This window comes from Cheilinus undulatus, linkage group 17 (genome assembly GCF_018320785.1).
Source record: "Cheilinus undulatus linkage group 17, ASM1832078v1, whole genome shotgun sequence".
NCBI lineage: Eukaryota > Metazoa > Chordata > Actinopteri > Labriformes > Labridae > Cheilinus > Cheilinus undulatus.
Window position 1 is genome coordinate 6,716,394 of NC_054881.1, and position 26,809 is coordinate 6,743,202.

The following is a 26,809-nucleotide window of genomic DNA, read 5'->3' on the forward strand; positions in this document are numbered from 1 at the left end:
TCTTGATCGTTAATGACGGCATGTTAGAGAGCTGAAGTACTGTCACATTTTCTGTGTATTTCTCAGTTTTCCTAACTCCGTTCTGTAAACTGCACATGTTGTATTACAAAGTGAAGATGTGTACATACTCAGGCCTGGTTGGGGTTAAGTCAATGGGAGCTCAGGCCAATAGAGAATTGGAAAAGGGGGAGTAAACTGCACAGACTTTTTTGCACAGTTTTACATGTTTCTGTGCAATTTTGACACTGTGGCTGGGTTTTCCTGCAATTTTGCCACTTAAAAACAAAAATATGACCCAATATTGACTCCCTGGTTTTGCAGCTTTTCTGCTTTGGTATCCATTCCAGCAGTTTTTCTACCTCCTCTTGCTGCCAGTTGAGCTTGGTGTTGAAGTTTAGGAACATGTCAGCAGAATGAAGACAAACCATCTTTCAGTCTTTCATTATCGGCTCCTGTTTTCAAATATTACAGCTCCGTCTGCTCTGTGCCTCTGGTGTCTGTCTCCTCTCGCCCTGACTCAACCTCTCAGTGTTGTCAGGAATGTTAACACACATTTCACAGGGTCCTTAACCCTGAGAGCACCTTACTCACAGATTCCCACAGGCCCTAACTCTTCCCGGTATATCTCATGTGTCAACAAAGCAGAGTAGGAAGTGTTTTTCCAGGATTTCCTCAGGTTAAACTTTACCCTCCTGGCCGTCACGTGTGCGATTTTGTCAGAAGTTTATCGGACGCTGTTGTGTGTTGCTCGGTTGTAAAATACCTGCTCATATCAGCAGATATCAGAGATCGTGACTCATTATGTGTTTGTATTGTGAAAGTGTTCAGAACAGTCGTGCTGGCTGTCAATATTATGGGGGTAGGTTTGTCGTAATTACATGGTCTGTTATCAAGGACAGTAATTGAACATTTTGTGTTTTTCTCTCTAACCCTGTATGAATAATTAACAAACATATCGAGGTTATTATCACAGGACAAACTGAATGAATTTTTTTTTACTGTTTTCCTGGGATGACTATTAATATTTATCTGTTTTCTTTATCTTTAAAAAAAAATCACAGTATTAGCATGGTAGCACTGCCTTGTGCTGAAACTAAGAAGAATAATACAGTGTAGCACAAGCTTCATGCTCTAGTGAGGGTTGTGTTTAATTTAAAGAATTTTTGGGTAGCCAATCAAAAATGGGCCTTCAGGCCACATTTGGCCCTCGGGCCATAGTTTGGACACCCCTGCTTTAGCCCATTAAGACCTACGGCTGCATAAAAGATAAGAATTAAATGTGCCTCTTTTTACAGTTTCAGCTTTTTCAGGGTAACATAAGTAACTGAAGCCGTATTCATCCATGTAAGCATCAAAACCCTTGCATATTACAACTAACTAAAGTGAAAGTCACAGCTTTTCCAAAATACTTGGGACTTAAGACACTCAGTTATGAACATCAAAATGCAGAATACTCTATGAATATCAAATAAATCTTTTAGTTTCTGCTGTTTGAGGTTCATCTGTTGGACTTGAACACTTTTTAAAGAAGTACGATGTTGTGAGTTTTCTACTACCTCATTTTTTTATGGTTCTTTGCCCCAGTTTTCTCCCAATACAAAAATATATTATAGTGTTCAAGACCAAAGTAGAACTAAGCATTTAAAAACAAGGTAAGAAGCCAGACTAAATTAAAGAAAGTTGACATTAAAACAGGCAGTCCTCAGTGCGTGGGTCAGGACACAAAGTGGGTCATGTACCTGTTTCTAGATCAGTCTTTCCCAACCATTTTTTCTTGGAGCCCCCCTTACGTGTACCCAAGAAAAGCAGAGCCTTTTTGTCTATTTCAGCCACTTTTCATTACTTTTTCCACCATTTTTGCCACTTTGAACCCATTTTTGATATACTTTCTGACCTTTTTTCCTTTCATACTGATGGTTTGCCACATTTCAACCTCCTTTTCCTACAAGTTTTTGTCCTTTTATGCCACTCCACAACCCATTTGGCCACTTATTGCCCATTTTTGCCACTCTTTAAACCCTTTTCACCACTTTTTCCTGCCATTTTCATGGCAATTTTTACAAGTGAACTGCTGTAATAACATCAAATGTGCAGTCATTCTAAAACTATTCGACCAATAATTGCTTTTGGGGTGGATTTAACAGTTGCAGACATTTAAAGCCAAAAGATACTCTTTAAACCACAACATTTTCTTTTCCTGTTTTTCTGAATTTAATAATCTTCTGGGGGCCAGACAGGAAGCTTTGGGGGGCCTGATTTGGCCCCTGGGCTGCCAGTTGATGATCAGTGTTCTAGGGGGTCAAGAATTTGGCCTCGGACAAAAAATGGATTAAGTAGTCTTTGATGTACCAAAGTGTACCAAAGTCACATACGGTAAAGACATCCACTTTTTAGCTTTTTCTTTAAAGGAAAACCAATTTTGGTCTTTTTCTTTAGGATTTCAACATATTTATTTACTTTACCCCAAATAAAGGCAGGAGGAAATTCCTCTAGAAATCACCAAATTTCCATACTGTCTAGGAAAACATAAAACAAAATGTATGACTGCATGTCCCTCTGTAATAACATGCTTTTTAAATGTGTGTTTTACCTTGTCTCTTTGTTCATTCATGTTTTGTTCCATTTAGGGTCCAGACTGAAACATTTTTCTTTAAATAAATATGAGCGGTAGAATATTTTTTAAGATTTGGGTGTGAAGTTTTTATAAGGAGGTGTCACTGGACCACTGTGTTAGAATAAAAGTCAAAATAAAATGGAAATGAAAAGGACGAAACATTCAAATCTGAAGTACTATGAGAGGTGCTGTTATTTTGGATATTCATTATCGTGATATGGTCTGTTTTCCCGTCAGGTTTTCCATGATATTGCCTACAAGGCGAAGGACAGACAGGACCTGCTGGCAGGTATCGAGGAGTTCCTGGACGAGGTTATCGTCCTGCCTCCAGGAGAGTGGGACCCTGAGATCAGGATAGAGCCGCCCAAGTCTCTGCCCTCCTCAGACAAGAGGTCAGCTCAAATACACTCAAACTACATTAATCACAATGCAGAACCCCATTACTATTACTAGATAAAACATGATCAGACTCTATACAAACCAAACTCCTACCTTAGCTTTGTTCATTTATGTTTACTGTTCAGTGAGAGTTTTCACGCTCAAGCTAAATCTCAATTATCTCCTCCTAAAGGAAGAACATGTACGCTGGATTGGACCTGCCTCAGATGAACGGAGACACTCCCCACGACGCGGGACACGGAGGGGGAGGAGGACACGAGGTTGGAGAGGAGCTTCAGCGAACAAGAAAGTAATGAGAACTCAGTTTCCTTAACATCATCTCCCTCCAAAATGCTGTCTTAGAATTATCTCCACTGCCTTCATGTTCTCATTAAAATCTTGGAGGAAAAGTGGAAACCTGGAGAAATATTTTAGTCTTAATCTCTTAAATCTTCCAGTTTCCTACAAGGAAATATTCCATGCATGACTCCAAACAATCACAGCACTTCAATATTAGATAATTTTCTCCATCATGCTTCTGGAACAAGTTATCCTTTCTTTGCTTATTTCAGCTGACACCACATGTTGTCAAGCTTTCCAAAGTTATGCAATAAAACAAGCTTCTAAAATGTGTGTTTTTGCAGGTTTTGTGGAGGTCTCATCCTAGACATCAAGCGGAAGCTGCCGTTTTTTGCGAGCGACTTCTACGACGCGCTACATATCCAGTCTCTGTCGGCCATCTTGTTTATTTACCTGGGCACGGTCACCAATGCGATCACGTTTGGAGGATTACTTGGGGATGCAACAGAAAACATGCAGGTAAAATATGCAGTCCTTTTTATGGGTGTTATTTGGTTTTTACAAGATGTAGTGTCTTATCACACGGCTGTTTTCAACAGCGCGTTCCAGACAAAATAAGTCCTGTAAACCTTGGACCAGTTAATCTGCCTGAGATGTGATACTGACAAAATTTAACTTGTTAAGTAAAAGATGCACCCTGACCCACATATGGCCACTTATAAAAAAGCTAACAGCAGGCAGAATGATCCAGATTGAACTCAGATTATAGGCGCTCAGATTCAGGAGCACTTCTGCCCTGATTGGCCCATATGTGGAATAATAAATATGAGGAAATTTGGCTTTAAAGTTAAGTTGACTGATGGATCAAGCTATCCAGTCATTGCACAAAAAGTGGCCTTGTGGTTCACACAAAGCATTCTGGGATTGTCTGCAGTGCAAACCAGGAATGCCACTTTAAACAGCTTTTCTCCCTCCTTATGTGAAATTCAACCATGCTTTGAAAACATAGTTTAGCGGTTTGGCAAATACACCTTTATGGAGTGCAGTTTTTATAGAAATTTTTAAATCAAGTTTTGGATTTCTGTGTGAAATTTCCACATTTTTAATATTCAGGTACCTCAGTGGTGATTTTTAGTGTCTCTTTACCCCTCTGTCATCTGGTTCTTTAAAACTTTGTTGTCTTTGATCGCCTCTGAAGAGACGAGACGATATGATAGTCTGGGTTTCCTGCAGGGCAATGAGGCTGGACACCCAAAAGATTTAATATCACGGTAAATGGCAATTGCTCCTCAATGATCCCTTAAGTAAATAAGATTGATGATAATGATGATTAAGCCCTGGTGAATTAGCTCTAATGCACATGTCCATGTCACTGCTGCAGTACAAAACCTTCGCTATTTGATTAAGGGGTTACATTTTTACGTGCATCTGGGGTTAATATTGAATATATTTGTGGTTTTTACTCCATCGTAGCTCTCTGTGTGTTAAGTCACAAACTAATCAACACCAATAGAGTTCACTCCAGCTGATAAGCCATGCTAATATGGAGCTCAAAGGCTCATACTGCATCCATCTGTTGCACCTGCTGTTGACCGAGCTGCGTACGGAAGAGCTGCTCCGTTCTGGTCGAACACCACACATTGCTGCATGCTTCCTCATGCAGCTCACACCTTTGTGCATACAGCGAGGTTGTCCAGTCATCAAAGATGCTTTGGCTTCTCTCCTGGTTGAAGAGCGCGATCACTGCTGGCCTGCACTGCACCGACCTGAGGGATTTACCGGGGCTGTAAATAACCCCAGATCCAGATTACTCCAGTGCAGCCTCGTCATGGCTGCATAATGACCTAACCCCCCCACCTGCAAACACATGCACAGCCCTCTGGCCTTCTCAAAGTCTGTCATCACTCCCACTCAGAGCACAGCGGAGGGCTTCCCCGCCCTCACTTGACCCCCTTCTCAGCCGGGATACAGAAATTAAACTTCACTTATCTGCTGAATCTGTGCGGCGTTAGAGTTTAAAATACACACGCTGAGAACAACTGACATGACAGGGGAGGAAACAGGCTTGTCCTGATTGGCCGGCTGAGCAATTATTGTGTATTGTTTAGAGGGGAAACAACACTTCTAGCTGAGTTAGCAGAAATAGCGTTTATATGTTTGAAAGCTGAGAACACGGCGCTGAAAGTTGAACTGTTTCTTTCCCAGGTAGTTAATAATCATAGCTGGATAACTCTGTGGTTATTTTACATAAATAAACATGCACAAAAATACACTAGAAAAAGTATGAGAGGGTATTGCAATTCTGATATAATCCATAAATGGTATACTGAGTTTTCTTGCTTGGTTATCAAGGAAAATGCAAAGAACAATTATGGTTCTGAAGTGTGCATTTCTCAACTCCAAACATGCAAATGCATAAAAAATACAAAACCTGCTAATTTTATTCTGCCATAATGGTTATTTTTCTATCTATGCTACAGGAGCTGATTGTGTATTTTTCTTTTCCCTGTGTGCTGTCTTGCAGGGAGTGCTGGAGAGTTTCCTGGGTACGGCGTTGACGGGGGCAGTGTTCTGTCTGCTGGCCGGACAGCCGCTGACCATCCTGAGCAGCACGGGCCCGGTGCTCGTCTTTGAACGGCTCCTCTTCAACTTCAGCAAGTGAGTGCTTCCTGACGGGGTGAATCAGGGTTCAGAGACGGCCTGAGGGGCCTGGGAGATATTTATTTATAGATTAAGGTCCATCCCCAGAGGACTGATGTTGTTTGTGTGTATACAGAAAGGCTCCCCTTTTGACCCCTCCACATAAAATAAAAACAAAGGCTTAGGGATACAGGCATATGACCACACTCATAGTAAGTTGGTAGTTTATTATGTGTGAAAGAAGATTTTTCTATCTCTCTGCCTCTTACCAGCTGGGTGAAAAGTTCTCATGTATTCTCTGCCCTTAACTCCCTGTTCTGGCGTGACCAGAGTCGAGATAAGGCGCTAAGTGCCGGGGGATTCAAAGAAAACAGATTTTTCCCGTGTGAATGAAAACAGACAGATTTCTTACACAAACTGAAAACACATTTCATCAAGCCTAAAATAGGGTAAATTTTCTGCACGAAGGGCAAGTGACTGTATGACAGCAGCTGGAAATATTCAGATAAATTCAGATTCTCCAACCAAGTGTAGCAACTGCTGTCTCCTGCTACTAATGAAACAGCTTCATGCCCTTTTCTCATCAGCGCTGTTTCATTTTTTACTCACTCTTGATACCATTTAGACAACCAACTGTGTTTTTTGGACGTGCACCCATGTGAAAAATATGGTCTTCTAAGCAGGTGGCCCGGGCTCAAGCTGGACCTGTGCCTCTTTCCTGAATGTCATTCCCAACTCTTTGATTTCAGATGCAATCCACCGTCCTTTCCTCTCCATTAAAAGGCAAATAAAATATCTTAAAACATATCTAGAAAAAACTAAAATGGCAAAATAAATTTGTCAACTAAAACTAAAAAAGAAATAACTAAAGCCGTATCGTGTGGTCACAAATAATAATAATAATAATAAAAATAATAAACTTTATTTATAAAGCACTTTTTAAAACAGACGTTACAAAGTGCTTTACAGAATATGAAGCATGCACAACAGGTCAAATTAAAATCGGCAATTTCCAAATCCAATAATGGCAAATGCATTTTAATATAATTTAAAGATGATGTTTAGATTTTCTGGTCCTTCTGGGTCTTGTCTTAGACAGTATCCCATCATACAAAAAAAATAGAATTAAACTTTGAAACAAAAACATAAAACTATTAAAAAACCAAAACTAATGAAATATCAAAATCTAGTATGTCTTCATTGTTAACATCATACAGCTTGAAGGAAGGACACTTTCAGAAAATACCAGGAGAAGACTGCCTGAAATTGTCCTGACATTTTCAGAGTGCATGTGCAAGAAAAGCTGGAACATTAGAGCAGATTTTACTCAACTCGTTTAGTGTCAGGATCCATCATCACCACTTTGCAACCCAAATGCGACCCACATTTTTATATCATTGCCAAATATTTTTTTAAGGAAAAATATAGTAGACTATTTGCCACATATATTTTCCAGGCACACATCTGCAACCCACTAAAATGACTTTGCAACCCACATGTAAGCAGCTGCCGCTTGTAGGAATCCAAGAGGCAGATGTCTTTAGAGGCAGATATCAGACAGCCATAATTAAAAAAAAAAAAAAAAAAAATTCAAATACAGAATTTAAGGCCTGAACATGCTCAAGTGAAGATGTACAAGAGGCGATCCCAGAGCAGTTAATATCTCTTTCAGTGGTGCTGGGCTCTCTTAAGGGGTATTGAGCTCCGCCCCCACCCACATAAGTTGCCTGCCACCTATTTATTTTTATTGAAGCATCTTTTTTTTATTATTATTAGAAACTGAAATTTCACAATAAACACTGTAGGGATGAATTTCATGTGTTGATAGAGAAAACATGCTTTAAAATTACCGACATATTCTGACTTGTTCTTCCGGTGAACCTGGAGCCACATGCAAAGCATTTTGGGAACCCGGGTGCAGCATGAAGCCAGATTCTGTCAATATTTTAGAATTATTTTCTCCCTAAAAATGTAAAATGTACAATGAAAATAAAATGTCAGTTTAAATACTCAGCTTTGGAGTTAAGTTTTAGTGAAAAGACTCCTCAGTTTTATAAAAACATTGAAGGTAACGTGCATGCATTCATATGGCCTTGCATTCATGGATGTCTGATGTCTGCAGTCAGGCTCTGTTGAATGTCTTGGAGAGTTTCTTTAAATATTGATTTTTCATGGTTTCTATTTGAAATGGCAAATTCCTTCAAATTTCATATTGCCGCTTTCTTTTCGTTCTGTTTAGGAATTGTGAACAGTTTTGCAGTACTACATGCTTAGGTTGCAGAGAAAAGTAGGGCAACTTAAACAGTAATACAAAAGGTATCCACATTTAAAGATTTATTAGGAATCTTTTTGCCTTTATGGAGATGAGACCATAGATAGAGCAGGAAATTTGGAGAAATTAGGGAATGACATGCAGGTAAGGAGCCACCGGCTGGATTTAAGATACTTTGGTCTGCTTGGAGGGCTTCTGCAAGGCCAGACAAAATAAATGGTTTGGGCCCTGAAAAGCCCAGTGAATCATTCCCTAGCTAAATCTTAATAAATATCAACTCGAGTGCATCAGATCAGAAATGTTGGTGCCAGCCTTATGGCTAACTTTTGTCTATTTGGCCTGGGTCTGATTAGATTAAGACTTGACTAAATCAACAGTAGATAAAATAGTATTTTTGTTGCTTTCATTAGGTGAAAATGACATTTTGTAGTCAAGTTGGATGGACCATTATTTTACCCTCCCTTTCCCTTGTATGGACAGCCTTGACTACTGGCTCTTTGCATGAGGCTCAAGATAGGCAGAAGGCCATTTGGAGCATTAATAAGTATGTAGATGTCTTAATAGATTCAACACTTTCAGTGTAGGTCTTTCTATACCGATGAGCCATCAAACGGTTTTGCATGTCAATTCTGTTGTTAGAAAGACATTTACAGGTCATTTTTTGGAGAAAAGTCTTGTTGATAAGCCTCTTTGGCAGTATCAGATCCAGTCTCTCTCTCTGCAGCCATGTTGCAGATCAAGTGTGTAATTTGTGCTGAGTATCAAAGGTTGCTAATGCTGACTTCTCCCTCCTCCTCCTCGTCGACTGTACTCTCCCAGAGAGTCTTCTAGCGTTACCAAACAGCATGCTGCTTATGTTCCACCATCAATTATTCACTCTCATTTAATTTTACACTGTGAGTGAAGAATGTTGCGGCGACTGTGGCCTCTGAATGTTTCCGTGGCTGAAGTTAAAAGGCTGCTGAGTTGGTGTTTACCACAATCACTGTTTACACTGTTTACCTACAAAAATATTTATATTTATTAAAAGTCTTAGCAGTAAAGACTTGAACTTTACAGAAATAAAACACTACGTTTGATCACAATTAACCACGTCTATCTTACTTTCTCTGCAGAGACAACGGCTTCGACTACCTCGAGTTCCGGCTGTGGATCGGCCTGTGGTCGGGCGCGTTATGTCTTTTGCTGGTCGCCACAGACGCCAGCTTCCTGGTCCAGTACTTCACTCGTTTCACGGAGGAAGGCTTCTCTGCGCTCATCAGCTTCATCTTCATCTACGATGCTTTCAAGAAGATGATCAAACTGGGCCACTACAACCCCATCAATGCTGGTTATGACCCCAACTTAGTCACGCAATATGACTGCAGATGCGTACCTGGTATGTAGTCTTAACTTTTGCAGAAAGTTGTGGATGTGAAGTGGTAGTTGCTTTATTTTTCATGTAACTTGACGAAGGATTGATACTCCAAACACAGAGCCATCATTCCTTGTAGAGCTTATTGTTGAAGGTTTCAGGCGCCGTCTGAATCTCAGTGTCACCACTGATACCAGTGGAAACTGAACTCTCTTTCTGTTTTGTCCTTTTTGGCATTGATGTGCCCATTGTACATTAAACAAAGCTTTCTACTTTTCTTGCGGTGTTTACAGTGAAGATAACAAATGATACTCATATGTGTCGCCCTGTAGATACCACTGTTTACTTTCTCAACAGCCTTATCAGTTCTGGGTCTCGATTGACCTGGCAGATTTGTTTCACAGAGAGATTTTGACACCAAAGGCAAAGTGCTGTAAGTGCTCTTATTTTCTGATAAGATATTATTGTTTCCTTTTATTAGGCAACACAACAGATCTCTTCGAAGCTGCGGCGTTGACGAACAGTTCTGATCTGGTATGTTGTGTCCTTGTTCTCAGGACATTTATGACTCATATGATTACACAGAAATAATCCAGTTTGGAGTTTGGTCCTTGTTGAAACTTCCTGTCTTTGTGTCGCCCAGTCGATGAACTCCACCTGGGAGACCCTGACTAAAAAGCAGTGTAAGATGTTTGGAGGTCATCTGGTCGGAGAATCCTGTGGATACGTGCCTGACATCACCCTGATGTCCTTCATCTTGTTCTTTGGGACGTACACCTGCTCCATGGCTCTGAAGAAGTTCAAGACGAGCCGCTTCTTCCCCACAAAGGTGAGTGAAAGCGCCTGAAAATGGATGTTTGTTAGAGATGCATCAATACAGATGTTTCTGATTTAGCCAATGCAAATTCCAACACAGGTGTTTTTCACAACATCTTTTGGTGAAACACTTCCACTATATCAATGTTTTCCCTTCTGCTTGGCCATAAAACCTAGCGATGTTTGTTCAACCACAACCAATGGCAACAAAAAATGATGGAAAAGGTGGTGAAATTGGATTTTAAACTTAGCAAAAATGGGCAAAAATAGCAGTAAAAGGGACTTAAAACGGGGCTGAAATGTCTTTAGATTGTCAAAAATGTGATGGAAAATTGATATAAACTGGCAAAAAAGGCTTAACTGAGAAAGAACATATTGGCAAAAATTGGTTAAACTACCAAAACTGGGCTATCAAAGAGTGAAATGTGGTTAGAATGGGAAAAATTGGGTGTATAAAGGGTTTAATAGTGGCATTAATGGGTCAACAGAGTCAACATTAAGCTTAAGTGGCAAGAATTGGTTTAGAAGTGGCAAAAACAGGCAGAAAAAAGTGGTGGAAAGAGTTTAAAACTGACCAGAATAGGTGTTAAATGGCAAAAATATGTTAAATTGGTGGGAAAAAATGATGAAAATGGGTAAAAAAATGTGACAAAATCGGTGTAAACTGGCAACAGTCTAATTTAAAAATATTCTTAGTTTTTTAGGGCATCTGGAGATCCCTACTCAGTGTCTCACGATCCCAAAGGGGGTCCTGATCCCAAGGTTGAGAACCACTGTTTTATAGCAGTGATTTTCAAGCATTTTTTTGTACAAGGTGCACTGAATGTCAAGGCATATCATCTTAAAATCCATGCAAAATTGCCAGTTTAAATTGTCTTACAGTACTTTTGGTTGTAGTAACAATGTGTGGTTGCTCAAATTTACAATATTGCACCATTTGAGAACAACTGAGTCATACAAAACATGCTAAAATTAACATTTTTGCAGCATGCATTTTAGCTATATCAGCCTTGTGTTGATTAAAGCACTATGCTGGAGCAGATCCATGAAATTTTGCACCTGTTATTACTCATTTCTACACCAAATTATAAAAACATGTATATGTAACAAAAGCACAGTAAGAAAATAACAGATATACTCCAGAAAATGTTCATTTTCAAAAAGGCTGTCCAATTTTTTTTTAAATTTCACACCATTTGAGAACCACTGCTCTATAGCACTCACTCCCAAAGTCATTTCCATGGTTGGTTTCATGTGGGCTTTTTTTCAGGTCTCCAAGTAAGTTTTCAGAACAGTATTTACAGTGACATCTTTGTCTACACATGAGGGTAAGCCCACCCTATAACACTCACCCTCTCCACCATATTTAAAGACAAAACAAGGCTCCACCAGCCAATGAGTGGTGAAAGAGCTCAAGTCAAAGTCATGGATGCTCGGCTTATAAAAAGTAAATGCATTGTTCCAATGCAGACAGCTACTGAAGTGCCAAGGGGTTGAGCATGCAAAGAAAAGCCCATTTGGTGCAGTGGCTTCTTTCAGGCATGTAAAACAGAAAGCTCCGTTTTAGGATCAGACTGAGTCCAGAGTTGACGTTATCCAAGGTATAGCACCAGCTATCATCTCAACGAATCAGCTGAGGATGTTGCAGAAGGCAGACTTAATGAGCAATAACGCAAGGAAAAGAAAGCTGTTGGATTGCAATGGCATGTGTAAAAAGTGGGTCACCTTAAAAAAAGTTTGGGAAATGCTGGTATAGAGAGAGAGAATAATAAGTGGGTAATACCCATGGTGCATCAATTGATGTTAAATCAGAAATTTGTGCTATTTAAGCCCAGTTCGAGTTGAATTGAAACTTGCAAATGCTTGCAACAGTTGGCTCTACAATGCTCTGAGAGCCTGTCTGCTAGTATTGATAATGTTACGCCCACGGTGTGTACAACCATATTGTGCCGAAGCCAATCTCTTGTGCAGTGCTTGAGCAAGATACTGAGTCATCAACTATCTGGCCCTTGGGGGTCAAACCTGCTTGGATACAGCAGGGATTGCTGAGAGTTCATCCTGTTAAAAATGTGTCTCCTTTCCAGGTGAGGAAGCTCATCAGTGACTTTGCAATCATCCTGACCATCCTTGTCTTCTGCGGCGTGGACGCCTTCGTCGGTGTGAACACTCCAAAGCTCATAGTGCCAAGTGAATTCAAGGTAACATGGAAGACACTATTAAAAAAAATCTACATAAAACTTGTATACACTTCATTGTGTGTTAGAAATCAATGCTCTGACTTGTCCTAAGCTGAATGAAAAAGTCAGCCAGCTGCTGTTTCCTCTGATTACGCTGATAATGAACCATGTTTCTTGTAAAAGAGCTCTAAACCCCAGTATAATGCTTCCTTTATGGTCTGCTCAGTGAGTAATACACATAACCTGAAACACAAGCACAGTCAGGCTCAAACTTAACCCCCCCCCCGGTCCTGACATGAAGGAAGGGAATGATGGGGCAGAGGAGTGGGTCCCTGCATCAAATAACATCTTGATTATAGGAGATGTGAGAACACACAGGATCTTAAATCTGCGACTACAGAGGCAGCTTTGTTTGCATCTTAACTCGCTGATTTCTGTCTTGTAATGATGCACCTGTAATTTCAGCCTCTGTGCAGTGTTCAGACTCTCTGAGAGTGTCGAGTAACTGCTTCAAATTAGTTTTTGTGTGTTTTATATGAAAAGGTATTCATGTCAGGAGATCTCGAAGTCAGGTGTTGCTTTATCAGTGTTGTTGTTCTTCTCTTCCAGCCCACGAGTCCACTAAGGGGATGGTTTGTTCCTCCGTTTGGGGGAAACCCGTGGTGGGTGTACCTGGCTGCTTCGCTCCCTGCTCTGCTGGTCACCATCCTCATCTTCATGGATCAGCAGATCACTGCAGTGATTGTTAACAGGAAGGAGCACAAGCTGAGGGTTGGTGCAATACTTCAAACCTTTACTGAAGCTCCAAAACTCACTGAGTATAATCCCCATTGCAATAATGTTAAGATGTATAACAGTGCAGTTAACTTTTCTGTTTTATTTGTTTGGAATATGCATTATTTGCCATGTGGGTTGAATTAGACCCAGTCTGGTTCTACTGTTTTAAAGCATGAGAGCGATAAGGTGATAAGTGACGATGACTTCTATGATGGACCTGTTCCCCAGGGGTGGAAAGTAGCTAATAGCATTTACTCAAATTGCTGTAATGTTGTTTTTTTGGGGAGAGGGGGAGGTAATTGTACTTTTTCATGTGCATTTTGACATCAGTACTTTTATTTCTACTGTACTTCTACCTGAGTGCAATACTTTTAATGGATTATTGTTGTTTTTGATGTGAGATACATTTGCACCATGAGTGAAGTTATCCACTGAGTTAGAGATCCGGCATGTGACTTTGTGTGCTCCTAAAGGACACTTAAGGACAGGGGTGTCCAAACTTTTTCCACTGAGGGCCACATAAGAAAATATGTAAGGATGGTGGGGCCACTTTCATATGTCTCACCTTGAGCAAAGTACAGTTTATAAAAACCAATCTTAAGGTGATTAAAGTATGCCAGTCAGTGACTGGGTACACTTAAACGGCTAGTTAATGGCTGACAAGGCAAATAGCCAGTCATTTAAAGGATTTTAGGGAGGCCAATCAGATTTCAGGGGTCCTGGTCGGCCCTGGCTACTACTAGTGTTTCCCCTAAAACACAAACAGTACTGCTTTTAGCCTTTGTAATCCGTCAGGGCATTATAAATCTTATAAATATTATTATTTTGGTTGCCAATATGTTTTCCATTGACAGCGCTGTCTTAATTCAGTCACAAAAAACTCAAATCAATAAATTCTTCTTGCCAAAATGTTTGTTTACTGAATTAGCATGGTAGCACTGCCTTGTGCTGACACTAATAAGTACTATACAGTCATCACAAGCTTCATGTTCAAATGTGGGCCATATTTAATTAAATGTTCAGAAATTACTGCGGGCCAATCAAAAATAGACCGCGGGCCAGGGAGAGTTTGGACACCTCTGCTTTTGTAGTATGAATTGCCTTGCAATGAGGTTGACTCTCTGCTTTGTTCCTTCACTTAGTACTAAGTTCTTAAAATAAACTTTAAATTAAATATGTTTTTACTTTTGCTTGAGTAGATTTATAGACCAGTACTTTTACTTCTACTTAAGTAAATTTTACACAGATTAACTGTACTTTTACTTTAATACCATTAATGTGTACTTTTTCCACATGTTCCCTCTAAATTCACATTTGTGATTTATAATGAGCCTTAAGATCTTTAAATAGACAAATAAGATGCCTCTGAGTATTGCTCTGATAATTCATGCCTCTGCTCGTCTTCCTCTCCTCACAGAAAGGGGCAGGCTATCACCTGGACCTGTTCTGGGTGGCCATCCTGATGATCATCTGCTCGTTCATGGGTCTGCCGTGGTACGTGGCTGCCACTGTCATCTCCATCGCCCACATCGACTCTCTGAAAATGGAGACGGAGACGTCGGCCCCCGGGGAGCAGCCCAAATTCCTGGGAGTGAGGTGAGTTAATGCAGCTTGTGGTGCACAAGTTGGTCACATTTTACCTTACTACTGTCAGTGCATCATATTTGCACTAGTGCTTATTGGTTAGAGGTCCAGAAAAACACAATGGAGGGGCTAAGCAATACACACATTCTTGTGTGGCAATCCAAAGAAAATGCATCTAGTTTCAGGCCGTCTGTATAGGTTTTCATTCATCCAGGTCATGGTTATCCAACTGGACTTGATTGAGGTTCTTGAAGACGTTTCGCCTCTTCTCCTGAAGGTTTCTTTACTTTTAGAACCGAAGAAACCTTTTGGAAAAAAGGCGAAACGCCTTCAAGAAGCTAAATTAGGTACTGTTGCTCCCTTGATGAAGATTTGGATAGATTTTCAGGCTTTAGGTTGAATTAATTTAGATTCCTCGGTTGACAGATCTTTTAAAAACCAGCTAACAGGCAGGCTAGGAAGCTTTTTAAGACTGCACACTTCAATTGCAGGTGTAAAAATCCTTATAAAGTCTTACTTTTTCCTTCTGTAAATCATTTACTTAATAATATGTGCATTTGCTAGATTCTTATCATGCTTTTATCCCATTAGTATGCGTAAATGATCAGTACAGAGGCACTTTAAGTTTTTTTTTTTCTAATCAAACAAGGATTTTGTGATTTAATATAAAGATAATGGGGTTTTGTCTGATCAGGAATGGAAAATAGGAACAAAACAACAAAGAAAGACTGAAAAAAGTGTCAGAAAAGGAAGGAAAAGCAAAAGAAACCTTTGCAAAGCTCAGATATGTTGATGAAAACGATTATGGCACACTAAATTTGTGGTGTAAGCGTTACTTTTTTTTTCTTGTGTCCTGTTAAAAACCAAGTTTGTAAGCTTTTATTTTTTATCTTAGGACTACATTTTCCTGCATTTAAGTATCTTGGTGTGTAGTTTGAGTGTTTTTATTGCATGACCTTCAAGAACAGCTTACCTTTCTGAGCATGTGAGAAATAAAAATCTTGATCTTGAGTCTTTTAAGGCCCCATTTTTGTGGATGCACAGTCATTAAAAGTAAAGCTCTAAGACTGGGAAGTTCAGAGTTGGTCAGATTTTATTGTACAAGCAAATAGTCTTAAATAAAACATGATCCAAACTGTGGAATTAAATGATGCATGTCTGTTTTATCCACCAATCCAGGGAGCAAAGAGTCACAGGTATCTTCGTGTTCCTCCTCACTGGACTATCTGTCTTTATGGCCCCCATCCTCAAGGTAAAACTCCAACCTTTTAATTCCTCTACAAAAAAAATCAGGATTACTGTCCACCTCTTTCAGGACAAACTCTTGTCTCACCTTTTAGATTTGAAATAAATTCCAGCCTTTGATTCATCCGATTATAAAGTTGAATAGCTGAAGTAATGCGATGTGAAATAAGCATGTTCATCATGGCTTAAGCTCCGATTGCAGCTGAGTGCCTTCTCCAGTTTCCTTTCCCACATTAAGCTGCCAAACAGGAAAAATGTGAAGGCACTGGGAGGAGATTATTGGAGCTTGAGCTCCCACTTGTGGACATTTTTTTTAAATGTTGTGCTGAAGTACCTGGATTTTCCTTGAAAATACTCCTTTTTAATATACTGGAAAATAATTGATTTTTGGAACATTGAATATTTTAAGTTGTGAATTTTCAAATATATCAATTGATTTTTGGGCTTAAAATCTTCTTTTTTATTATTTTGATGCAAATTTATATGCTTGCTCTTTTGTGTTTTGCAATATTTCTCCCCTCTGCTTAAACTTCCTGAGCAAAAACCTTCACAAAAGTCAGCCAAGTGACTGTCAACAGCGATGTGCTGACTAAAAGTACATTCTTAGATAAGCTGCTTGGGGAGTACTGGTATTTTTAAACCAAGCGATGATGCTTAAAATAAACTTTCTGAATACATGTATGAAGATAGCCTTTGGCTCCTGGAATACCTGGAATTGCTCTTATATTTAGACAAACTCTAAGTAAACAAACAGCCATTCAAACATTACAGTAATAACTGTTTTCTTTGTGTCTTTCAGTTCATTCCCATGCCTGTGCTCTATGGCGTGTTCCTCTACATGGGTGTGGCTTCACTCAATGGCGTGCAGGTGAGAGAGTTCATTGCCTTCTTACTATTGTTAGGCTGAAAAATATAATCACTTATCATTACATTACTCATGTAAAATGGTTATCTAACTAATTACTCAACAGTGAAACTAACTATTCTCCAGCATACCAAACTTAGCAATTATTAATTAAGGCCCATAAGTTAAAGCCTCTGTATCCATGCACACCCTTTTATTTAACAGGAAGTAATAGAAAACACAATTCTGATTCACTGGAAGACAGGATTTACTGCACTCCAACAGCATAATGAGCTTTGCACAACTACATAGCCTACAAGTGACTAGTTAATGATGCGACATTTGAGGAAGCTACTGCCCAGTGATTAAGACATTTACAGTAAATAAGGTTACTGGTGGTTTGTTGTTATGTAAGCATACTAACTGTTAACCAGCCAGCAGCTAAAACAGATCATGTAAAGCTGTAGTTTTACATACATGTGGGCACAAGATGTAAGAAAAGCCCTTGCTGGCTATAATATAAAAGTAAAAAAAAAATTCTAATGGCTAAGACCTAAGAATGATCAGTGCTAGTTGTGGCTTGCTAACTGCTACAAAACTGGACTTGTGTGGGTATTTTTGGCGCAACTTTACCAATTTCCAAAGTACATGGGGGATGAAAAAAGTCTTGAAGGAAATGGAAAGCTCCAGCGACAGCTTTGGTGTATAGCACATGATTAGCCTGTTGTTTCAGCCTCATTACCCCGATGGAGGCTACAAGCTTAAAAATGTCTGTCTCATAAAGTTGCTGTTTCCTTCATACAACACACAATAATTATTTTTTTGCTTGCTGGCAGCAAAATCAGGCAATGTTAGCACCTCTGTAAGATGTATTTATGCTAGCTGGTGATTCTAAGCTATGGCTCTAAAACAAAACAAGTAAATAATGCTAATAGTAACTTAAAGATACACAATAAGTATGAATTGCTGCTTCTGAGCAGCTAAATGATCATGAGCAGCTATGACAGAAGTAAATAGGCTACTAGTGGCTTGCTGACATCTACTATACTCAATATATATCTGCCAGTGGCTAAATAGCAGCTAAAAAAAGATCGAAATAAATAATCTACTGGTAACAAACAGTTGCACAAGTTTTTAACCACTACTTGAGGCTAGTTAGCGGCTAAATGGTTAGCAGCTAAAACACAAGCCCTATAAAGTGCCGGTTGGGGTCTATGCTACAGCAAAGTATACTTGTCGAGGGGTAACTAGAAGCTAAAACGGATCATAATCAAAGATACAACGGTCGCGCTTTAAGTTACATTTGCCAGCAGCTATCCTGCAGCTAAACCATAACAAAAGCTATAATTGGCTAGCTTGGTGGGAGGGCAAATCATGCAGCTCCTGGTGGCTAGCTAGTTGGGCATACGTAGTTATCACTGCTTCCGGTGGCTAGCTAGCATCTTGGATATAAAAAATAAATAATACTATAGGTACCTGTAAGAACCAAGATGTGTTCATTCCTACAGGTAGCTAGTTAGCAGCTAGCTATACAGCAGCTAAGATACAAGTGTAGATAAGCTACTACTGGCTTGCTGACTTCGACTACACCTAAGCATACTCACTTGTAGCTAACAGCTAGCAGCTAAAACAGATGATATAATCAAAGCTACAAGTGGCTATTTGGAAGATTAGACAAACTGTGCAACAACAGGTGGCAAGCTAGCATCTAAGACAGTAAATACTACAGGTGAGAAAGAGCTACTCTACAAGTAGTATTAAGTTATAGCTAAATAGTTAGCAGCTAAGACACAAGATATAGATAAGCTACTAGAGGTTTGCTAGCTACTTCTACACCTAAATATACTCACCAGCGGCTGACAAGCAGCTAACATGGATCACATATCAAAGGTGTAACTGGCTAGGCAGACGATAAGGCCCAACATGTAGCTTCTGGTGACTTTTTAGTAAGAACTATGTAGTAAAAATTGTTTTTGGTGGCTGGCTAGCATATAAATAATTAATGCTACAAATTCTGTAAGAGCTACACAATGAGTATCCATACTATTAGCAGCTAAATCAGCAGCAGCTAAGACACAAGGTTGTAGGTAAGCTAGTGGTTTCCTGGCTACCACTACGCTAGTAACTTGGAGACTAAAGTTAAGCTAGAATAGTCGGAAACTTCAATAAAAATTGACGCTAGGAGTTGCTAAGGTGAACCGTGTAGTTATACAATAAAACTAACCAACCCTTACCCAAATATGTTGTTATAGCCCACTTCATAACCAGGTTTCTAGTTAATAGACATGTTACCACTATCATTTTTTTCTGCCATAAACTAGCGAGGTAACGAGCTTGTATTAACAGAAGACTGTTGTTTCTGTCAGTTCATGGACCGCCTGCAGCTGCTCCTAATGCCAGCCAAGCACCAACCGGACCTGATCTACCTGCGACACGTCCCCCAGAGGCGCATCCACCTCTTCACCTTCATCCAGGGTCTCTGTCTGGCCCTCCTGTGGATCCTCAAGTCGACAGTGGCTGCCATCATTTTCCCTGTCATGGTGAGAAATCATTGCCTTGCACAACGCACAGAGCTTCATCCCAGCTGACTGAAAAACTCATGACACTTTTGATTTCTTCATGCACAGATCTTGGCTCTCGTTGCCGTTCGTAAAGCGATGGACTACGTGTTCTCCCAACACGACCTGAGCTACCTGGACGACGTCATCCCGGAGAAGGACAAGAAGAAGAAGGAGGATGAGAAGAAGAAGAAAGGAAAGAAGAAGGGAAGCATCGACAGTGAAATGGAATTTGTAAGTACTCTAGTATAATATTTAGAAACCAAAATCCATTGACCGCCGTCCCACGGTGGCTGTGTTCCTATGACGTCACATCTAGGGTAGGAAGCTCAAATGTTATATTGACTGACGTCTATATACATCGTCGTTGTAGTTGCCTTTATTGGGAAATGAATTAAGACGTGTCAACATATCATTAGAGCTTCCCACCCTGAGTGTGACACTACAGAAACGTGGCACCTGTGGGAATATTCTCTATTGCTGGGATTGTCTACAGCTTCCTGTAGATGTAGAGGTTGTGTTAATGTTCTCCCTCCCTCCTCCAACAGTCCGACTACCCCTACCATGACAATATCCCCAGTATAAAAATCTCTATGGATATGATGGAGCAGGAGCCCATGTTGGGGGATAAATCTTTGGATAGTGAGTACTGGCAAGCTTCGAGCTCCACGCCCTGCTCAAACTAAGCTTCTAAAGCCTTCATGCTTCATTTTCTCTCCTGTTGTACTAGTTTTCTTGCTTGCACAAACAAATTTGGCACTTTAATGATCCATATTTGTCTGATTTTTCTCCCCCCTCTGCTCTGTGTGCCTTTTTTTTTTTAAAGATTAGCTTTAAAAGCAGCTTTTTCCACGCTTGCTTTCTCTTCTGTCTCTCCTTCCTCTCCCTCAGTGTTTATGAAATATGTTTCAAAAGATTTTTTCCCCCCTTCTAGGAGATGAATCCAAGACTTTCCTTAACACGCATTCCCCGTGCTGAGCACTACTTTGAGTCTCCCACTGTGGCCGAGTGAGTGAGTACCAGCTGGCATTTGTTTCACATATTTTCTTTGCGCAACGTGATTCATGCAGCAGGATTTTTCAGTCCCTCAGACACTTATTTATTACTCTTTTCCATCTCTTTCTCTCAGTCTTGAAAAAGGAGGCTACACTAAAGGTTCGCCTCAGATTCGAATAGGGAGGGACGCTGGAGAGAACGGTTTCGTCTGGAGGAAGAACTCTGAAACCGATCTGTGAATGAAATATCTGAAGATGCAGCTGCGTCGCAAACAATAACCGTCCTCTTTTTTTTTGTATTATAGCATTTTTAATACTTCTCTTGTGAGGATTGAATCAAAATGGCTGGAAAGATTCTGTCTTAAGATGCAAACACTCCGGTGGTACTGATTTATAATCAGGGCTGAAACGGGATACTTTTGAGTATTCTTTATTTATCCTGACAGACAAAAGGGCTACTTGAGGTCATATATATGCAGTTTTTATGCAATATTAACATTTATTATTGTGTACACTTTAATAACTTATAATAAGCATCCAACCAAAGATGTAAAAGCATGAAACATGCCCATTTAAAGACATTTTTAGACCACAGATGTTTTAATTTCACTGTGTACATATCAGGAGTTTCCTGCTTGTATTTATAAGAGATTAGCTACCTGATAGACTGTATTCCCACTGCGGCCATGCTCTAATTTACTCTTATATTCTAGGTTGTTTTCCATTTAAACACTGCAGTTTTGGCAGCTGTTTTTATTTGATTAATTCCAATTGAAAAGCGACTACAAAGACGATGCATGCTTAAAATCCGGGAAGAAATCAGACCACATTTCCTGTTAGAAAACATTTTTGACAGAGCTTAAGCTACTCCCTGTTCAAAGCTAATGCCAGCACTGAGCCACGTCCGAGATACCTTTTGATAATTACAAACATAATCTAAGTGGAAGAAATAAGATATTATGGTTCAGAGATGGAGCCAGAGGTGATCAAAATCTGCCCAAACTTAAGAGGGTCAAGGGCCATGCTTCCCCTACTTTTGCTCATTAGGCTGTCATATGCATAATTTTCAAGGAATTTTAAATACATTTTATATTTGAAATGCTGACAAAAATAAAATGATGTAGTTTGACCTGCAAAAAGCCTCCTTTGGCACCAACATCATTTTCCATTTGTTCTCAAAATGTCTTAATCACTCTGTAATCATAACTATTGCATTGAAGATCAATAAGTTTACTTCTTTCTCTTTAAAAGGTCAAAAAACTATCCAGGAATTTGGAGTGGAAGTTCCCAGTTGAAGCTATTATTTTTTTAAAAGGACATAAAAAGCAAAAGTGTCATTTCAGATACGTATATATTGAATTATTTTGATTTTTTTCTTTATAAAAATGCAGAAAATTTCAATATTTGATACAATGTTTAAATATTATGTTGAGTCTTTGTCATTTTGGCTACAAGAATGGAATTTCCCTGTTGTGGGATCCATTTGTTCATTCAGCAGCAACTTACCTCTTTTCAATTTGAAAGATTTAGGGCTTTTGGGAAAACATGCAGCAACCCAAGCTTATGGCTCATTTTAAACATATTTATTCAAGCCTGGGCAAAAACCTACATATTCTTCTAAACCTGATCTGCCACTTTCCTTGTGGCTTTTTATTTCAGTACGGACAAACTGGTTGGAAACACCTCGTCAGTACGAGAAATACCAGGATCATTTGTGCACCAGCTCTTCTTAACATGTGCAGAAATAAATGCAGAGTGCGTTCAATCGCACCGGTGTTTATCTGAATATGCAATATTGCCCTCAGACAGAAATGACGCAGCCATTTTTCTATTTTTTTTTTTTTGCATAAATCAGTGCTATTGGTCATCCTTTACATCTGTTGGTGTGTTTTGACAAGATAAAAAGTGTAAAAAAGATGCTGACTATGACAGTTTATCTGAAAAACCATCATTTTTGTCAGTCCTTGTGCATGGTAGTTCTGGAGATACAAGGTTTTGGCCTGCCAGCGATACAGTGGTGCTGAAAGTTATGATTGATAAATGCAAAAGGAAATGCATTATAATGCGCAAATTATTTACATGGAATTTTCACATTTGTCACCAAAATGGACAAAATTAAAACATTTTTTCCAACTTTTGAGATGTCATACACGCCACAGTGCAAAAGTAGCATTGAAAACTGTCCTAGTGTTGACATTTTCTGCAATTATTCCACATTGTGAAGCACACATTTTGCCTTTCATGTTGGTTTAAAAGAAATCATAATTTTTCAAAATAAAAGTACAGCCCCTTCCTATGTTATATAACTATATTAAAGATGCATCAGACAGTTTGTGCTCTTTCTTAGGAGACATTTTCTGCATTTTCATAAATAATTCCACACCTTGAAGCACATATTTTACCTTTATGCCAATCAGATTTTTTCAGACAAGTCTCACCCTTCTTATGTTATATAACTATATGAAAAATTTACAGTTTTAAAATTTTTATTTCTTTAAGATTCAGATGGAAAAATAATCGAAAAAGAAACACTGTTGCCTCTGTTTAAGCTCCATTATTCACATTGAATTGCTGCATCATCAATGTAATTTGGCGCTCATATTTCCCACTGAGAGGCCGTTTAATGACTTTGTCATTACCCTAAAAAGAATCAGAAATAAAAAAAAGAAATCTGAATTGAAGCGTACATCCATGATGAGGTTATGATGACTGCCCTGCACTGTTAATGCGAAGCTAAGATATTTACACTTAAAACCCTCTTCTAAATGGCTTGCTACTACAATCGTTTTTATGCTTATGGAAATGTTAAGAGCATCTGACGTCATTTGACTAATAGTTTGGTTAGCAAGCATGTTTTTTCATATGACATTTGCTCCAATCGCTCTCAGGATTTTCAGTGTTCTTCATCTTCATAGTCGCTTTCCAATCAGGAAATGATAACATGAAAATGCCTGTCAGAATGTCATGATAGTGTTTATTGTCCCTTCATAAGAGCATGTCCTCTGCAGGAATAAGGTCTATAACACCAGCAATAAGAAGCCTCTCTTTTACTGTATGATTTTCTTAAGTAAACACAACAGCTTTTAGCAGAGGAGTTTTGCATTTTTTTCATGTTTTTAATCATTTAAGTCAAAAGTACTTGTACGATGAGATTAAAAGAGTGCATTTGCTTTTATATTAGAGAACAAAAGGACATCAATTTTGAATCAACAAATGGGCATAGTGATCATTAATCAAGCATCGATCAAAGGCTGCATATTCACAGCGATAGAATCAAGCTTATTTTAGCATCGAGACTGGAAATTCTGTTTTTGTTTCCTTATCTTCCATATTTATTTTATTTAAACGCTCTGTGGAACAAATTGAATCTGAAGTATATTTTTTCTCCTTGGTCTGTATCCACTTGGCTGTATTTTTCCCCGTTTAAGGGAGATTTAGATGTATTATACTTTATATAGCTCTACCTCTTCTGTTTCTCTGTAGGTGCCAGGCATTTTCAGCATCTTTTGTGCAGTTTTTATGTGATCAAACACTGATTTATTTTTCCTTAACTGGCACTGTGTAAGATCTTTGAATCCTCACGCTGAGTCCTTTTTATGCTCTTTGACACTTAAGATATTATATTCTATTTTTTGTTAATCAGTATGAGATAGTTATGTACAATTTATTTTATACGGAAGCCTCAAAAAGGACATGCATATTTACATTTTATTTACTCCTTTTCCTACGATGACGAGGTCCTTCTGTCTGTTTTCTTTAGGTCATCTTACACTCACTGACCACTTTATTAGGTACACCTGTTCAGGTACTTTTAATGCAAATATTTCATCAGTCAATTACATTGCAGCAACTAATGACAAGTCGCTTAATTCACCTTTGACTTGTGCTCATTGTCTCGACCATGTCTGCATGCCTAAATGCACTGGGTGCTGCCATGTGATTGGCTGATAAGATTTTTTTTGTTAACAGGCAGTTGAACAGGCGTACCTAATGAAGTGGCCGCTTATCCTGTCTCGTAATGTTCTTGGTTGTTTTAGAATATTTCAGTCATTTTTTCAAGATTGCTAGAAATGAAGTCACATAAATGTCATTGGCTGTAAAGTTAACGAGGTATCCAGTTAAAGCTCTCAAGAACACAGATAGAAATAACTCGTTATAGAAAGGAAAAGGAGTAAGATAATGTGTAGATGTATGTTAGCTGAGGCTAAATCCAATTTTAAATTATTCCCACTCCAGCATGAAGGATATTTAACCCTAAAATTGCCATTTGGTAACGAGACATTGTATTTTCTGTTTGTTTTTTGTAATGAAGTTGGGTGTCTGATATCCTCACACGCTTGACCGTAGACCCTCGAAGTCTTGAGTAAAATTTTCCTTTAAAATGTGATCATATTTAAAACTTTTAATGTGATAAATTCTCAAGCTTTGAGCTCATTTTTTAAGAAAGTATGTTGTGTGTGTGTTTTTTTTATTATGCAAATCAACAAACAATCACTGTGAGGCTATGCAATATTGTGACTGTGTAGGGTTTTCCCTTTAAAGCTGAAGATTTCCTTGGACACATCATGAGCTGTAATCCATTTAGCGACAGTTTGATTAGCGATGTCTTAAATTTTCATGTAACTGCAATGACTTGATCACGTCTGATGCTGATTGAATTGTTTAACTAATTCAGTCGATTTTTAGGATATTTATCTGAATGTAACATCTCAATCATTTTAATGTACATGTGTATATATATCTTACTATGATGGAAAATGATGTTCACAATCACTGCCGTTCTGATTCATAGGGCTTCGATCATTGCTTTCTTAAAAATAGATTCTCATTTATTCTCAGAATGTGAAGCTTAAGACTGTTAACCAAAAATCACAAACCACATCGTCTTCCACTTCATGCGATCTGTATATCTTGACTTTTGATTCCACAATAAATGTAATATTTTTGATGTTTGTAACTCTGAAATCGATTTTATACCAATATATCATTAGCTCAATAACCATAGGTTACTCTGAAGGAAGCAGATGTCTGTTTTTTATGGACTAGTGTTTTCAATGAGAGCAATAAAACAGTCCAAATGATTCTTAAATATGTTTGTTGTGTGCTTTTTTAATAATTTTGTGAGGAGTTAACACCACAGAGCGTTGAATAAGAGGAACAGATCTTGAATTGATTTGATATTGAAAATGTAAAAATCTGGAATTATTGTCATCTGTCCATTTTATTTTTCTCTCTGACAACAAAAATTCAGTTTTCTCATGAGCTTGACCTACTTAGCTTAATTTTACTAATTTTCATGGGAAAAGCGAGTGAAATAAGATGTATGGAAGTAGGCAATCTTTATTGAAATTTTGCGCTTCACCCATGTAGCAGCCATAAAAAGTAGGGCTGTTCACATTAACGTGTTAACGCTTGTGATTAATCTTGAAACCATAAAGCATTAAACAGTAATAACGTAATTTAACCATATGACTAAGTTTGACCACAACTTGCTCCCATAGTCCTCAAGCGCGGTTATTTATGTGCCTGAGGGTGAAGAGGTGCTAGGCAGTGATGAGTCAGGCCCACCGCCGTGGATATTTACATACCTAAAACAGCCAATGGGTCAGATTTACCTGTCATTAAAGTGCCTCGATTTTCATAAATAGCACTGATCTAGGATTGTTAGTTAAACACTGACATTGAACAGCTTATTGACCAAAGATAGCCAACTAGATCACTGTTGGAAGATGATCCATCACCTAGAAAATCATCTTTGGACTGATTGCTAATCCTAAAACTTCCTCATTACTGTATTCTCTTCATTAGAAGCACTGAGATTACCTTTCAACATTTATCGATGGTAAATGTCTTTTTTTCCCTCTATTGGTTCCATGTTGAAGGTTGATCTATCGACTTCTGATTAGGCATTGCTGCAAGAAAAGAGATGGTATTTCCATTTTGGCATCTATTTATTGCTGGTGTGAAAGAAAACAGTGGGAAAATCAAGGCTCTCTTATGGGGTAAATTTGACCTGCATGGTGGTTCCAGATATAAATGTTAAAAGAATTTAGGTTTAGGCAATGATTTTTTTTTATGACACAAGGTGCTATTTACGGAGCCCCAGACATGACATGGTTTAAAAAAAAAAAAACTTCAATTGTGGCCACAGTATAGCTGTAATATGCGCACGAAATACTAATTTGTGGCCACGAAGTAGGTGTAATGCACGAAATACTAATTAATAATATTACTCTCATTCCTGGACAGCTGGGT

The 26,809-nt window shown here is 38.8% G+C and overlaps 1 protein-coding gene across 2 annotated transcripts in view; it reads left to right on the forward strand.

Annotated features, from left to right (window-relative positions):
* The window catches only part of LOC121525381 (electrogenic sodium bicarbonate cotransporter 1-like), a 66,966-nt gene extending 41,323 nt beyond the window's left edge, over positions 1-25,643 (forward strand). The window contains exons 10-26 of one of the 2 annotated variants that reach the window (XM_041811362.1): positions 2,852-3,006; positions 3,186-3,302; positions 3,637-3,811; positions 5,817-5,950; positions 9,320-9,582; positions 10,040-10,092; positions 10,202-10,387; positions 12,459-12,572; positions 13,161-13,322; positions 14,746-14,924; positions 16,092-16,164; positions 16,957-17,025; positions 19,368-19,541; positions 19,629-19,793; positions 20,108-20,201; positions 20,494-20,571; positions 20,689-25,643. In XM_041811362.1, the coding sequence (XP_041667296.1) occupies positions 2,852-3,006; positions 3,186-3,302; positions 3,637-3,811; positions 5,817-5,950; positions 9,320-9,582; positions 10,040-10,092; positions 10,202-10,387; positions 12,459-12,572; positions 13,161-13,322; positions 14,746-14,924; positions 16,092-16,164; positions 16,957-17,025; positions 19,368-19,541; positions 19,629-19,793; positions 20,108-20,201; positions 20,494-20,537 (2,157 nt within the window). In that variant the 3' untranslated portion in view covers positions 20,538-20,571; positions 20,689-25,643. The remainder of the gene's footprint in view (positions 1-2,851; positions 3,007-3,185; positions 3,303-3,636; positions 3,812-5,816; positions 5,951-9,319; positions 9,583-10,039; positions 10,093-10,201; positions 10,388-12,458; positions 12,573-13,160; positions 13,323-14,745; positions 14,925-16,091; positions 16,165-16,956; positions 17,026-19,367; positions 19,542-19,628; positions 19,794-20,107; positions 20,202-20,493; positions 20,572-20,688) is intronic. The other variant, XM_041811363.1, reaches the window with a different exon arrangement.
* Positions 25,644-26,809: the final 1,166 nt, after the last annotated feature.